General features: G+C 40.4%; 1 protein-coding gene across 2 annotated transcripts in view; it reads right to left on the bottom strand.

Moving 5' to 3' along the window:
• Positions 1 to 15,919, bottom strand: part of LOC128684168 (uncharacterized) — a 64,078-nt gene that overhangs the window by 44,907 nt on the left and 3,252 nt on the right. The window contains exons 1-6 of one of the 2 annotated variants that reach the window (XM_070094961.1): positions 8,859 to 11,437; positions 8,547 to 8,624; positions 7,733 to 7,846; positions 6,971 to 7,154; positions 4,300 to 4,386; positions 133 to 354 (exon numbers count right to left, since the gene is read on the bottom strand). In XM_070094961.1, the coding sequence (XP_069951062.1) occupies positions 133 to 354; positions 4,300 to 4,386; positions 6,971 to 7,154; positions 7,733 to 7,846; positions 8,547 to 8,624; positions 8,859 to 8,918 (745 nt within the window). In that variant the 5' untranslated portion in view covers positions 8,919 to 11,437. Of the gene's footprint in view, positions 1 to 132; positions 355 to 4,299; positions 4,387 to 6,970; positions 7,155 to 7,732; positions 7,847 to 8,546; positions 8,625 to 8,858; positions 11,438 to 15,919 lie in introns of those variants that run through there. The other variant, XM_070094958.1, reaches the window with a different exon arrangement.

Consider the following 15,919-nt stretch of genomic DNA (forward strand, 5'->3'; position numbering starts at 1 on the left):
GCTCAGTACCCTTCAATGGGCACCCACACTATCTAGTATTAATTTCTATATTTTCCATGTAAATGTGAACAGTCTACAATATCTACACACGTGTGTGATCTTTTCAATAAAAAAACAAACTTATTTACAAACCTGGATTTGTGTCTGATATTTCGTTTGCCTTTTCATTCCCATTTTTACCAGTATCTGACTGAGTTGTAGGAGTTTTCCACTTTCCATCACTCTGAGTACCAGACACAAGTGGTGATGAGCTCTTGTGTGTGGAACTGACCTGTGCTGCTTCAACCAGTGGGTATTTCCTAGGTCTACCCCGACCACGTTTAACATGGAAAAATACTTGTTGCTGATTTCCTCCTGAAGTAATAAGAAACAATCAATATCACAATTATTAAAAGTTGTAGAGAGAGTGACAAAATGTACATTTTCTTCTCTGTCTTCTGAGTGGTAAATCTAATTTGTTATTTTTTTTAAGTACAATACCATACAGTAGTGAAATAAAAAATAAGTGTTGCCTGTTACGAAGTTAGCTAAAATGTTTTACTCTGTAAATCACATTAATCTTACAAGATGAATAAAATACTAGCACCTGGTTACCCTTTCCTTGTACTGCAATTAAGGTTCAAAAATGCAAAGAAGGATAAAGTATAATTCTGATTTCATCACTGAGTCTCCTAAATTACCTGTAAGTTAGAAAATGGCCACTGAGCTAAAAGTAAAAAGAAATAGCATTCAGTTGCATGACAGCAATAAGCTTACATGGAACAATTATATGAGGTGGAGAAGTGACAGGCATCAGGAAGATATACAAGGTATCTGCTTTTCTGCAAACAGCTTGTTCATAACAGGATGAACAAGTAACTCCCATCTTCTTCTTTCTTTCAACACACCGGCCGTATCCCACCGAGGCAGGGTGGCCCAAAAGGAGAAATGAAAGTTTCTCCTTTTACATTTAGTAATATATACAGGAGAAGGGGTTACTAGCCCCTTGCTCCCAGCATTTTAGCCACCTCTTACAACACGCATGGCTTATGGAGGAAGAATTCTGTTCCACTTAACCATGGAGATAAGAGGAAATAAACAAGAACAAGAACTAGAAAGAAAATAGCAGAAAACCCAGAAGGGTGTGTATATATATGCTTGCACACGTATTTGTAGTGTGACTTAAGTGGAAGTAGAAGTAGCAAGACGTACCTGTAATCTTGCATATTTATGAGACAGACAAAAGACACCAGCAATCCTACCATCATGTAAAACAATTACAGGCTTTCGTTTTACACTCACTTGGCAGGACGGTAGTACCTCCCTGGGTGGCTGCTGTCTACCAACCTACTACCTTTAACCCCTTGACTGTCGCAACCCCCAATCCTGAAGTGTCTCCTGGTGTCGCAAAATTTAAAAAAAAAAAAAAAAAAAAAAAATTATGAAATGATAGAGAATCTTTTCCCGATTGTAATGAGACCAAAAACACGAAATTTGATGGAAAACTGGTGGAATTACGTTCTCGCGAAGATGGCGACCTCGGCGATATTTACAAATTGGCGATTTTGCCCACTTTGAGCCCTATTTTCGGCTAATTCTATTGTTCCAGTCGACCAAACTCATAGCTATTTCTTTAGAACTCCATTTTTCTATCGATTGAGTACAAGAAACTGCCCATTTACCGATTTCAACTACCCAATAACGTGGTCAGAAATTTGCAATTTGGCCAATTTCATAAAAATTAAAAAATATGACAATTTCAAAATAAGGTCCAGAATGAACAATGCAGACATTCCTGGCTCTAAAATAACATTTTCTTTGTTCATCAGTCACATCTCCAGGCCCCTCTGATATTACTCTTGCTTTCTATTTTGAATTTTTATTCAAACAAAAAATAGAAGATTTACTGTTATGCAGAAAACTGCAATACTGTAATAATTGTATAAATAACATTAACCCATTCATGACTGCATATTAGAATGGCTAGTTGGACATTTAATGGACAATGACATCATTTCTTTACTTTTGAACATCGGCAAAAATCAAACATTTCCCCTACTTTGAGCTCCATTTCCAGGTTCTTTTTATGGTAAAATCAATCAAAATCACTCTATTTCTATAATACGTTTTCCATTCTATCAAATGAGACCAAGAAAACGAGAATACAACCATAAATACTATGTGAAAATAGACCGCAAAGTCGGTATTTTAACCCATAAACGGTCCAAGCAGATCTACGTTCACATGTGTAGTGCTACAAAAGTAGATCTACGTTTTTCTTACATATTTTCAAATATAACAAAAAAAAAAGTAGATCAGTTTTTTACACATTTTCAAATGTAAAAAAACAAAAAGAAGATCTACTTTTTTTACATACTTTCAAATGTTGAAAAAACGTATATATACGTTTGGACCATTTACGGGTTAATTAAAAAAAAACGGTTGGAGTTTTTTTTTTTCTCATTATGCACTGCATGCTCCAGGATTTTTTTTATATGATGCACACTTACCACACAGACCCATTCCCTCACATGTGGGCCTACCAGCTTTCTCCTGCTTGATTTGAAGCCGCTAGAATTTGAGTATATATACAGTGGAGCCTCAAAAATCGAACGTATCACATATCGAACGTTTCGAAAATAGAACCATTTTTTCGGACAAACTGTGTCCCTATTATCGAACGCGCCCCTATTTTCGGACCGCCGGGTATGGGACCTGCGTGCCGGCCTGCTCTGTCCGCATCCCCATGCAGGTGCTGTGAGCAATCTAGCTTTGTTTATGCTTGAGTGAACACTAACCTGCGCTCTCATTCACGCATTTTATGATTATTTCGTCGTGTTTAGCACTTGTGGGACTGTGAAATAAGCTGCTATGGGCCCAAAGAAACTTGCTAGTGGTACCCCTGTGGTAAAGAAAGTGAGAAACACCATAGATGTGAAGAAGGAAATAATACAGAAGTATGAGAGTGGTGTGAGACTTGTTGAGCTTGCCAGGATGTATGGGAAAAACAAGTCGACCATTGGTTCTATCCTGTCAAAGAAAGAACAAATCAAGGAAGCTGATGTTGCAAAAGGTGTTAATATAGGGAGTGGATGAGGTGCCTTCTTCAAAGATTAAGGAGATTTGTGCCAAGTGGAATGATGTCCAAATGTTTGTGCAGAAGTACCACCCTGAGCAAACTGAAACAAGCCATCTTTGCAACAAGTTCAGTGACAGAACCATGCCCCATTTTAGGGAAATGTTAAAGAGGCACCAGAAACAGAGGACTGTGGACAGTTATTTTGTGAGACAGGGGTCCAGTGATTCTCAAGCTGGTCCTAGTGGCATTAAAAGACAGAGAAGGGAAGTAACCCCAGGGCTTTACCTGAAGTCCTCATGGAGGGGGAGTCTCCTTCCAAACACTAACCCCAACTCCCTCTCTCCTCCTCCCTATCTTCCAGATGCCATCACCAATCTTCAATAAAGGTAAGTAAAAATGTTATTTTATATGTATTACTATACATAATTAAAAACTATAGTATTTGTTTTAAGTAAAACTGTAATTAATCTCTATAAAATGTATTTTTTGTGTGAATATTTTTGGGTTTCTGGAACGGATTAATTGTATTTCCATTATTTCTTATGGGAAATATTGCTTCGAATTTCAGACTTTTTGAATTTAGAACTAGCTCCTGGAACGGATTAAGTTCGATTTTTGAGGTTCCACTGTACGTCAAACACAGTACCTCGTAAGACGTATATATACAACCTCGACAGTCAAAGGGTTAAGTAACTCCCATATAGACATAAAATAAAACAGAGTAGAAAAGATTTGTATATTTTGACCTCGCTCAAAAAACTTTGTGGGCCGAAAATAAATAAATTCTTTATATACACTCCCAAAATATATAAATTCTTTATCTATATTCCATGTTTACTTTCCGTCCATTGTTTATGACACTTATATCAAAACATAAAAGATGATGTTTTGTGCTTCATGGTTTGATAAATAGGTAAAATACTGTATTTGTAAAAATGTGGTTTGATAAATAGGTAAAATATTGTATTTGTAAAAATGTGAAGTGAATGTGGCAACAAAGTGAAAGTTCCAATCTGACTCAAGCAGAACTTGCTCTTGGTGTTCCCTAAGGATCACATGACCTAGAAAACTATTATTTCATCAAAGCTTAGTGTAGTATATAGCACTGTAAGGGAGCTAATTAGAAAAAAAACTTGGCTTATAAAACTATTAAAGGGACAATTCCAATGATTAGATTAATGATGTCCTATAACCTCAAAAAAAAAAGATTGATATTATAGCCATTTATTGCAATACCTCACCCTGATCCATCTCCTCCAACTTGATGTCAGTTCCATGGCCATACTCTGCAAACTGCCTGTAGTCTACTTTCTTTGTGTGACGCCTTCCTGAAAGGCAAAGCTTCAGTAGTACAGGTATTTTTTTTTAACATGTCAGCCATCTCCCACCAAGGCAGGGTGACCCAAAACATAAGAAAAACCCAAAAAGAAAGAAAAAACTTTTAGTGTCATTCAACATTTTCAGCATCATTCATACATAATCAGTCTTTGCAGAGGTGCTCAGATACAACAGTTTAGATGTCACTCCAAACTGCCAATATCCCAAACCCCTCTTTTAAAGTGCAGGCATTGTACTTCCCACTTCCAGGACTCAAGTTGGGCTAACCGATTTCCCTGAATCCTTTCACAAAATATTACCCTGCTCACACTCCAACAGCTCATCAGGTCCCAAAAACCATTAGTCTCCATTCACTCCTATCTAACACATTCACACATGCTTGCTGGAAGTCCAAGCCCCTTACCCACAAAACCCCCCTTACCCCCTTCTTCCAACCTTTCCTAGGACAACCCCTACCCCGCCTTCCTTTCCCTTCAAACTACCAAACCACCTCAACAACCCCTCTTCAGCCCTCTGGCTAATACTTTTAGTAACTCCATACCTTCTAATTTCCACACAACAAATTCTCTGGATAATATTTACACCACACATTGCCCTCAGACACAACATCTCCACTGCCTCAAATCTCCTCCTTGCTGCAGCATTTACAACCCATGCTTCACACTCATATAAGAATGTTGGTACCACTATACTCGTACATTCCCGTCTTTGCTTCCATGGATAACGTTTTTTGTCTTCACAGACACCTCAACACACCACTCGCCTTTTTTCCTTCATCAATTCTATGGTTAACCTCATCTTTCATAATCCCATCTGCTGACAAGTCAACACCCAAATATCTGAACACATTCACTTCTTCCATACTCCCTCCCTCCAATGTGATATCCAATTTTTCTTTATCTAAATAGTTTGATACCCTCATCACCTTACTCTCATCTATGTACACTTTGAACTTTCTACCTTTACACACCCTCTACACAGGTATATATTTGCAAACACAAAAATCTTCCACTATATACAGAATACTGTACAGTATTATTATTTGTAAAACTGCATGAGAGATCTACTGCACACACAGTATATTACTATAAGTGTTGTAAAAAAATGTACTGTCTATATCAATGATGTCTTTTTCACAGGAATTACCTCCCAATGAAATGGGTATGACCAAAACGATTCAAGGTACCTGTAGCTAAATATAACATTAATTTCCTATTTTAGGCCAGACTTTTTCAACATAGCATTCATTGTGGGCTCCTCAAGTTCTTCCCAGGATATATAGCACCTTCATCCAGTGGCTTAATCAAGGTTGTCATGTTCTTCATAAGGGCTAATACCTTGACATTTGTTTAAATACCCTTCAAACTATATAGCATGCTGCCATGATTAACTAAGAAGGAAGCAGGTAGTCTTTATATGGATATTTTCCTCAGTCCTCCATAATCTTTTAAGATAAATTATGTAGTACGGTATACTTTAAAAACTTGTTAAACAGTTGAAACCAGTACTGTACAATATGTCACTTTTATACTACAATACTGGATATCTTCCATACTAGCTGATCATCAGTCATCCACTCTATATATAGTCATCCATTCCATATAGACAGATAGCATTTTTCTTGACCTACTCAGTTCTCCACACCTGGATTTCTATGTTGATCATCTTAAGGAACCTTGCTTTAAGTGTGCCAAAGGACACAATGTTAATCGTCTCATAAACCTATAAGAAGCATTATGAAGCTCAATACTTAAGAGCTGAAGGAAAACAATGGTATACAATACTGACAAGATAGATAAAGCCCACCATGTGGACAAAAACTGCCAAAAAAAAAAACATATTATACTGCATTTGTATCTTTATTCATTTAGAGCTGATGTCTATTTCTAATTCTAGACAGAAACATAAAGGGTGCATTACTAAAACTCTTAAATATCTGTTGAACACTATAAGGATCACTGCTATTATTCCCTGGTCTCAGATCAAGCCTCGTAAAGTGGTAAGGCAATATTACAGAAACAAACACTGTTAAGCACAGGAAAGTACAGATAACCTTATATTGAATTTAAGTTCAGGTTTGTAGGATTTACTTCATCATCTTGCATGTTCATGAGACAGAAAGACCAAGTCCTGCCAGAGTGCAAAACATTTAACTGGCCTCCATTTCACACATATGACAGGATAGCTGTATAAGCCTAGAGAATTACTCTCTACCAACCTACTACCTAAGAACAAATAAAAAACAAATAGATAAACAAATTATTATTTTCCAAGAAGATGCATTTGTGTTACGGAGACTGGTTTACATTGGTCATGATTTACATGGTAAAACCTATATTTTATGCAAGCATTTCTGTCAAACTAAAACTAGAACTTAAAATTACCTGAATGCTAAGTTCAATATTACTAAGTTGTCTGAAGATAAATTTATCAAATGCAGTGAACATTCTAACACAACTGTTTATTAAAATAGCCAAATTTATTCAGTGTACTGTATTAGTAAAGTTTATTAATTAAGTTCATAAAGTTTTCAAGAATTTTGTACTTTACACAGTCAGCCTTTCCAAAACTTACCTGATACTATAATATCCTCTGGCAATACTTTCCCTTTCTTTTTTTCAACTTTAAGCTTATCTTGTTTCAAAGTTCTCTCTCCAATTTCTTTATACTTCAATAATACATCTACTTGAGTAGATTTTTGTGTGTCTAATTCATCACTGTCATCAGAAATTTTTGGCTCCTCTTTGACTGTGACAACCTGAAAAATCATAGCGTGTGGTACACTCAAAATGTAACTCAGTAACTGGAAGAAAAATCAATATTCTATTGAACTCCTGCCTGCTCTGACTGTATGGCTGGTATAAAGCAAAGATTATGATTTTTAATAGTGGGTAACAACTCAGGAAAATGGGTAAAGTTAAACATCACCAACATGTTAACTAATTTAATTATACCCAGTATGTAAAATATTTTGAAATGTATGTTACAATTCTAGAAGGAGGATTTTAATGAAGGCAGAATTTAACTCACCAATGAGACACGAGGATGGGACATTGCAAGGAGTGTGAGCAAAACGCAAAGACCTTTTATGATGAAATACGTTTAAGAAATGTGTGTGTATAGTATATTTGACACTTATACACTATGTTGTACTGTTAGCAGAGGAGTGTACTGATAAGTGTAGCTTAGTTGTCTGAGGAGAGGGAATTAGAGCATGAATGTATCATGTACAGCATATCTGGATAATTGTAAAAATAAAGGGAAATTAAAAAAAAAATCAGTGAGTATAAAGAAAGAATGATTATAACTAGGAGAGTGAGACTGGCATTTCAGTACCTCCTTGCTGATATTAGTTTGATCATCTGTGAGGAGTGACGACTCTGTGCACCTAGAGGATCCTCGACCTCTGCCTCGCCTTCTCTCCCCACCACGCACTCTCAATCCTGACACCTTATAAGTGATGAGAAATTTACTCATATTAATATAATATAATAATATCTTTATTACATGTACATGGTAGACAGGCCTAGTTGATATTAATGACATACTACTATACAGAAAGCCACTCGTTTTGCAGAGCATTTTGGGCAAATTAGGTCAGTCTTGTCTCGGATGTGACCCATACCAGTCGACTAACTCCCAGGTACCCATTTTACTGATGGGTGAACATAGACAATTGGTGAAAGAAACACCCTCGCTGGGATTCGAACCCAGACCCTCGCTGTGTGAAGCAAGAGCTTTAGCTGCCAGGCCACGGGGCCTGGTGGCATGCTGTTGGTACACTATACGTATATTGCAATATGAAAAAAAAAATAATTTCCAGTAATATCATTATCTAGAGCAGGATAATATACAGACACAAGTTTTTCCCTATTGAATAAATAAGAAACCAAGATGATGACAGCATTAATATACTGTAGTATACTGTATTTTACTTCATATTTAATTTAGAAAGAAATCTTATCTTATTACAACAACATAATTCATGTATGATGATTTAAAAATATTCTACACCATTTAGGTTTTAAGAATACATAATAATTAATAAAATTTATGTATACAGTACTCTATGTTGTACTGGTGAATATACTGATGTCAACACAGACTTTCATTCTATAAAAATAAAATTTTATTCATATTTTTCCTTAACCTTTTGTGAAAATTTCTTGAAAGCTTGCAGGCGCACATCATCTGGTAACTTGTCAAGTTTACTTAACAGCTCATCCACCTGTTGGCAGAAATAAATATTAATGTTTAAGTGATATACAATGGCACAATCGTTAAAAACTGTTAAACTACTTAGTACACAGTAAAACCAAAATGTGAACCTGAAGAGGCAATACATATAAATCTTTAGCTTTTACTTGGTGAATCAGACATATTTTAAATATTGCTTCAGTCATGCATTTATCTATTTATTCATTTATTTAAAAAAACACTGTATACATGTATATTTATTTACCTCATAGGCCATCTCTGCCAGGGCAATTTGACCCAAAAAAGCTCCTTTACCATCATTCATTTAATCAATTGATATGTGTGTATACATTTAATTATTCCCATCTTCAACATCAGTGATCATAGAAGAGTGATAGTGCTAGCACCACACATCACAGCCTCAACATCAATGATGACAGAGGTGCAATGCTTGCTGCACCACACAAATCACAGCCTCAACATCAATGATGACAGGAGTGATGCTGACAGCACCACACATCATCAACGACCACAAAGAAGTGATGCTGGCAGCACCACACATCAACGACCACAGAGGAGTGATGCTGGCAGCACCACACAACCTGAACATCAATGACCACACATCACAACCTGAACATCAACGACCACAGAGGAGTGATGCAGGCAGCACCACCCACCACAACCTGAACATCAATGACCACAAAGAAGTGATGTCTGCAGCACCACACATCACAACCTGAACATCAATGACCACAGAGGAGTGATGCTTGCAGCACCATACATCAACAACAACAGAGGAGTGATGCTGGCAGCACCACACATCACAACCTGAACATCAACAACCACAGAGGTGTGATGCTTGCAGCACCACACATCAACGACCACAGAGGAGTGATGCTTGCAGCACCACACATCACAACCTGAACATCAGTGACCACAGAGGAGTGATGCTTGCAGCACCACACATCACAACCTGAACATCAGTGACCACAGAGGAGTGATGCTGGCAGCACCACACATCACAACCTGAACCTCAGTGACCACAGAGGAGTGATGCTTGCAGCACCACACATCACAACCTGAACATCAGTGACCACAGAGGAGTGATGCTGGCAGCACCACACATCACAACCTGAACATCAGTGACCACAGAGGAGTGATGCTTGCAGCACCACACATCACAACCTGAACATCAGTGACCACAGAGGAGTGATGCTTGCAGCACAACCTGAACATCGACGACCACAGAGGGGCGATGCTGGCAGCATCATACATCAACGACCACAGAGGAGTGATGCTGGCAGCACCACACATAAACAACCACAGAGGAGTGATGCTTGCAGCACCACACATCACTACCTGAACATCAATGACCATAGAGGAGTGATGCTGGCAGCACCACACATCACAACCTGAACATCAGTGACCACAGAGGAGTGATTCTGGCAGCACCACACATCACAACCTGAACATCAACGACCAAAGAGAAGTGATGCTTGCAGCACAACCTGAACATCGACGACCACAGAGGAGCGATGCTGGCAGCACCATACATCAACGACCACAGAGGAATGATGCTGGCAGCACCACACATCAATGGCCACAGAGGAGTGATGCTGGCAGCACCACACATCATCAGAGAGAGAGGTGAGGATGATCCAGCAAGACTGGACCTTGTATTCACCTTGAGTAGTTCAGACATCGAGGATATCATGTGTCAAAGACCCCTAAGAGCTAGTGATCATCATGTGGTTCTGTGCTTTGACGACATAGTTGAGCTAAAAGTGGAGAGAGTAGCAGGAATAGGATGGAAAAAACCAAACTACAAAAGGGGGACTACACAGGCATGAGGAACTTCCTGCAAGACGTTTAGTGGGAGAGAGAACTGACAGGAAAACCAGTACAAGAAATGATGGACTATGTGACAACAAAATGCAAGGAGGCAGAGGAGAGGTTTGTTCCCAAGGGAAACAGAAATAATGGGAAGACCAGAACGAGTCCTTGGTTCACCCAAAGGTGTAGGGAAGCAAAAACTAGGTGCACTAGAGAATGGAAAAGGTACAGAAGACAAAGGACCCAAGAAAATAAAGAGATTAGCCGAAGAGCCAGAAACGAATATGCACAGATAAGAAGGGAGGCTCAGCGACAATATGAAAACGACATAGCATCGAAAGTCAAGTCTGACCCGAAACTGTTGTATAGCCACATCAGGAGGAAAACAACAGTCAAGGACCAGGTAATCAGACTGAGGAAGTGTGATGGGGAGCTCACAAGAAACAGCCGAGAGGTATGTGAGGAGCTCAACGTGAGATTTAAAGAAGTATTTACAGTGGAAACCAGTAGGACTCCAGGAAATCAGAACAGGGGGGTACACCAACAAGTGCTGGATGAGATACACATAATCAAGGAGGAGGTGAAGAAGCTGCTATGTGAACTTGACACCTCAAAGGCGGTGGGACCAGACAACATCTCTCCGTGAGTCCTTAGAGACGGAGTAGAGATGCTGTGTGTGCCATTAACAAAGATCTTCAACACATCCATTGAAACTGGGCAACTCCCTGAGGTATGGAAGATGGCAAATGTAGTCCCAATTTTTAAAAAGGGAGACAGACATGAGGCACTAAACTACAGACCTGTATCAGTATGCAAAGTCATAGAGAAGATCATCAGGAGGAGAGTGGTGGTGGAGCACCTGGAAAGAAACAAGTGTATAATTGACAACCAGCACAGTTTCAGGGAAAGAAAATCCTGTGTCACAAACCTACTGGAGTTTTATGACAAGGTGACAGAAGTAAGACAAGAGAGAGAGGGGTGGATCGACTGCATTTTTTTTGGACTGCAAGAAGGCCTTCGACACAGTTCCTCACAAGAGGTTACTGCAAAAGCTAGAGGATCAGGCACACATAACAGGAAAGGCACTGCAATGGATCAGAGAATACCTGACAGGGAGGCAACAACGAGTCATGGTACATGACGAGGTGTCAGAGTGGGCACCTGTGACAAGCGGGGTTCCACAGGGGTCAGTCCTAGGACCTGTGCTGTTTTTGGTATATGTGAATGACATAACGGAAGGGATAGACTCAGAAGTGTCCTTGTCTGCAGATGATGTGAAGTTAATGAGAAGAATCAAATCGGACGAGGATCAGGCAGGACTACAAAGAGACCTGGACAGGCTACAAGCCTGATCCAGCAACTGGCTCCTTGAGTTTAACCCTGCCAAATGCAAAGTCATGAAGATTGGGGAAGGGCAAAGAAGACCGTAGACACAACATAGTCTAGATGGCCAAAGACTGCAAACCTCACTCAAGGAAAAAGATCTGGGGGTAAGTATAACACCGAGCATATTTCCTGAGGTGCACATCAATCAGATAACTGCTGCAGCATATGGGCGTCTGGCAAGCCTACGGATAGCATTTCGATACCTCAGTAAGGAATCGTTCAAGACTGTATACCATTTACGTCAGGCCCATACTGGAGTATGCAGCACCAGTTTGGAATCCATACCTGGTCAAGCACGTCAAGAAATTAGAGAAAGTGCAAAGGTTTCAACAAGACTAGTCCCAGAGCTGTGGGGATTGTCCTACAAAGAAAGGTTGGGGGAAATTGGCCTTGACAACAATGGAGGACAGGAGGGTCAGGGGAGACATGATAACTACATATAAAATACTGCGCGGAATAGACAAGGCGGACAAAGACGGGATGTTCCAGAGATGGGACACAGAAACAAGAGGTCACAATTGGAAGTTGAAGTCTCAGATGAATCAAAGGGATGTTACCTGGAGTTTACCTGGAGAGAGTTCCGGGGGTCAACGCCCCCGCGGCCCGGTCTGTGACCAGGCCTCCTGGTGGATCAGAGCCTGATCAACCAGGCTGTTACTGCTGGCTGCACGCAAACCAACATACGAGCCACAGCCCGGCTGATCAGGAACCGACTTTAGGGGCTTGTCCAGTGCCAGCTTGAAGACTGCCAGGGGTCTGTTGGTAATCCCCCTTATGTATGCTGGGAGGCAGTTGAACAGTCTCAGGCCCCTGACACTTATTGTATGGTCTCTTAACGTGCTAGTGACACCCCTGCTTTTCATTGGGGGGATGTTGCATCGTATGCCGAGTCTTTTGCTTTCGTAGTGAGTGATTTTCGTGTGCAAGTTCGGTACTAGTCCCTCTACGATTTTCCAGGTGTATATAATCATGTATCTCTCCCACCTGCATTCCAGGGAATATAGGTTCAGGAACATCAAGCGCTCCGTTATGCGCGCCGTGAAGGTTCTCTGTACATTTTCTAGGTCAGCAATTTCACCTGCCTTGAAAGGTGCTGTTAGTGTGCAGCAATATTCCAGCCTAGATAGAACAAGTGACCTGAAGAGTGTCATCATGGGCTTGGCATCCCTCGTTTTGAAGGTTTTCATTATCCATCCTGTCATTTTTCTAGCAGATGCGATCGATACAATGTTATGGTCCTTGAAGGTGAGATCCTCCGACATGATCACTCCCAGGTCTTTGACGTTGGTGTTTAGCTCTATTTTGTGGCCGGAATTTGTTTTGTACTCTGATGAAGATTTAATTTCCTCGTGTTTACCATATCTGAGTAATTGAAATTTCTCATCGTTGAACTTCATATTGTTTTCTGCAGCCCACTGAAAGATTTGGTTGATGTCCGCCTGGAGCCTTGCAGTGTCTGCAATGGAAGACACTGTCATGCAGATTCGGGTGTCATCTGCAAAGGAAGACACGGTGCTGTGGCTGACATCCTTGTCTATGTCAGATATGAGGATGAGGAACAAGATGGGAGCGAGTACTGTGCCTTGTGGAACAGAGCTTTTCACCGTGCCTGCCTCGGACTTTACTCTGTTGACTACTACTCTCTGTGTTCTGTTAGTGAGGAAATTATAGATCCATCGACCGACTTTTCCTGTTATTCCTTTAGCACGCATTTTGTGCTCTATTACGCCATGGTCACACTTGTCGAAGGCTTTTGCAAAGTCTGTATATATTACATCTGCATTCTTTTTGTCTTCTAGTGCATCTAGGACCTTGTCGTAGTGATCCAATAGTTGAGACAGACAGGAGCGACCTGTTCTAAACCCATGTTGCCCTGGGTTGTGTAACTGATGGGTTTCTAGATGGGTGGTGATCTTGCTTCTTAGGACTCTTTCAAAGATTTTTATATGGGATGTTAGTGCTATCGGTCTGTAGTTCTTTGCTGTTGCTTTACTGCCCCCTTTGTGGAGTGGGGCTATGTCTGTTGTTTTTAGTAACTGTGGGACGACCCCCGTGTCCATGCTCCCTCTCCACGGGATGGTAAAGGCTCGTGATAGGGGCTTCTTGCAGTTCTTGATGAACACGTTGTTCCACGAGTCTGGCCCTGGGGCAGAGTGCATGGGCATGTCATTTATCGCCTGTTCGAAGTCATTTGGCGTCAGGATAACATCAGATAGGCTTGTATTAACCAAATTCCGTGGCTCTCTCATAAAAAATTCATTTTGATCTTTGACTCTCAGTCTGGTTAGTGGCTTGCTAAAAACTGAGTCATATTGGGACTTGAGTGGCTCACTCATTTCCTTGCTGTCATCTGTGTAGGACCCATCTTGTTTAAGTAAGGGCCCAATACTGGACGTTGTTCTCGACTTTGATTTGGAATAGGAGAAGAAATACTTTGGGTTTCTTTCGATTTCATTTATGGCTTTTAGTTCTTCCCGCGATTCCTGAGTCCTATAAGATTTCTTTAGCTTAAGTTCGATGTTTGCTATTTCTCTGACCAGTGTCTCCCTACGCATTTCAGATAGATTGACCTCTTTTAGCCGCTCTGTTATTCTTTTCCGCTGCCTGTAAAGAGAGCGCCTGTCTCTTTCTATTTTACATCTACTCCTCCTTTTTCTTAGAGGAATAAGTCTTGTGCATACATCGAGTGCCACCAAGTTAATCTGTTCTAGGCATAAGTTGGGGTCTGTGTTGCTTAGTATATCTTCCCAGCTTATATCGGTTAGGACTTGGTTTACTTGGTCCCACTTTATGTTTTTGTTATTGAAGTTGAATTTGGTGAATGCTCCCTCGTGACTAATCTCATTTTGTCGGTCTGGGGCTCTGCGCATACATGTCTGAACCTCAATTATGTTGTGATCTGAGTATATTGTTTTTGATATGGTGACATTTCTTATCAGATCATCATTGTTAGTGAAGATGAGGTCTAGTGTATTCTCCATTCTAGTAGGCTCTATTATTTGCTGGTTTAAATTGAATTTTGTGCAGAGATTTAAAAGCTCGTGTGAGTGTGAGTTTTCATCAGAGCTGCCTCCTGGTGTTATTACTGCAACAATATTATTTGCTATATTCTTCCATTTTAGGTGCCTTAAGTTGAAATCCCCCAGGAGCAAGATGTTGGGTGCAGGAGCTGGAAGATTTTCCAGACAGTGGTCAATTTTTAACAGCTGTTCCTGGAATTGCTGGGATGTTGCATCTGGAGGCTTGTAGACTACCACAATGACTAGGTTTTGGTTCTCAACCTTTACTGCTAAAACTTCCACTACATCATTTGAGGCATTAAGCAGTTCTGTGCAAACAAGTGACTCTGCAATGTACAGGCCAACCCCCCCCCCCCCTTTTGCCTGTTCACTCTGTCACATCTGTATAGGTTGTAACCTGGGATCCATATTTCATTGTCTACGTGATCCTTAATGTGGGTCTCAGTGAAAGCCGCGAACATTGCCTTTGCCTCTGCAAGCAGTCCACGGATGAAAGGTATTTTGTTGTTTGTTGCTGGCTTTAGACCCTGTATATTTGCAAAGAAGAATGTCATCGGACTGGTGGTATTGTTGGTACTGGGGGGGGGGGGATTTTTTTTCTGGCATTAGTATCTGTATCTGTTGGTTTGGAGTGGAGGCCATCGACTGTGGTTCCACTCCAGGAATGACTGGATTTGGTGTACAATTTCTGCCATTTCCTGCCAGTTTTTTTCCTTCCTGGCACTAAAAAAACCTCTCCCTCTTGAGTGGCTGTGGCTACCCAGGTTTTCCCATGGCCTGGATGTTTTGTATCTTTTTGTCCCCTTTAGATGGTGTGCCTGGCAATTTAAGTTATAGCACAGTCTTTCCTGTACTGAAGAGGTACACATTTCAGGGTGAAAAAGCTTACAGGAAGGGAGTTTGCATTTTCCTGTTGTCATATGGGCACGGCATTTTCTAGGGTTGGCATAGTATGTGCACAGGTTTGGTTTCCGTTTGCCTTGGGTTTCTGTGACTGTATTCCCTGTTGGTGCATGTTTACCTGTCTTATTCCTATCTTCCCTAGCACCAACAATGGAGTTCCCACCAGTTGTTTTTGATAATACAG

This window comes from Cherax quadricarinatus, chromosome 4, assembly GCF_038502225.1.
Source record: "Cherax quadricarinatus isolate ZL_2023a chromosome 4, ASM3850222v1, whole genome shotgun sequence".
Lineage (NCBI taxonomy): Eukaryota > Metazoa > Arthropoda > Malacostraca > Decapoda > Parastacidae > Cherax > Cherax quadricarinatus.